The sequence below is a fragment of the Penaeus monodon genome, chromosome 25 (assembly GCF_015228065.2).
Source record: "Penaeus monodon isolate SGIC_2016 chromosome 25, NSTDA_Pmon_1, whole genome shotgun sequence".
NCBI lineage: Eukaryota > Metazoa > Arthropoda > Malacostraca > Decapoda > Penaeidae > Penaeus > Penaeus monodon.
Genome location: NC_051410.1, coordinates 36458579 through 36458791, shown reverse-complemented (window position 1 = coordinate 36458791; position 213 = coordinate 36458579). Strand labels below are relative to the sequence as shown.

Here is a 213-nt window from a genome sequence, read left to right as displayed (position 1 = left end):
TAAAATTCGTTTCGCACTGTATTTTCCCCTGCAGTGAGTGACTTGGCCCACATCGGTCTGGTGGCCATCAACAAGGGCTTCTTTGGCGTCGCGGTGGAGTTCCTGAAGGCGGCCAGGTCGAGGGCTAACGTCCACGCGCAGGTGTCTGTGGAGGAAGGTTTCGGTGCAGATTATACGCCGGAGAAACTGGAGGAGTTTATTAACACGGCCGTC

At 55.4% G+C, this 213-nt stretch overlaps 1 protein-coding gene across 1 annotated transcript in view; it reads left to right on the top strand.

Moving 5' to 3' along the window:
• LOC119589383 overlaps nucleotides 1-213 on the top strand; it is a gene marked incomplete at its 3' end in the record, with an annotated part of 3119 nt that extends 2906 nt beyond the window's left edge. Inside the window, exon 5 of the mRNA XM_037938000.1 lies at nucleotides 35-213. Within this exon, the coding sequence (XP_037793928.1) occupies nucleotides 35-213 (179 nt within the window). The remainder of the gene's footprint in view (nucleotides 1-34) is intronic.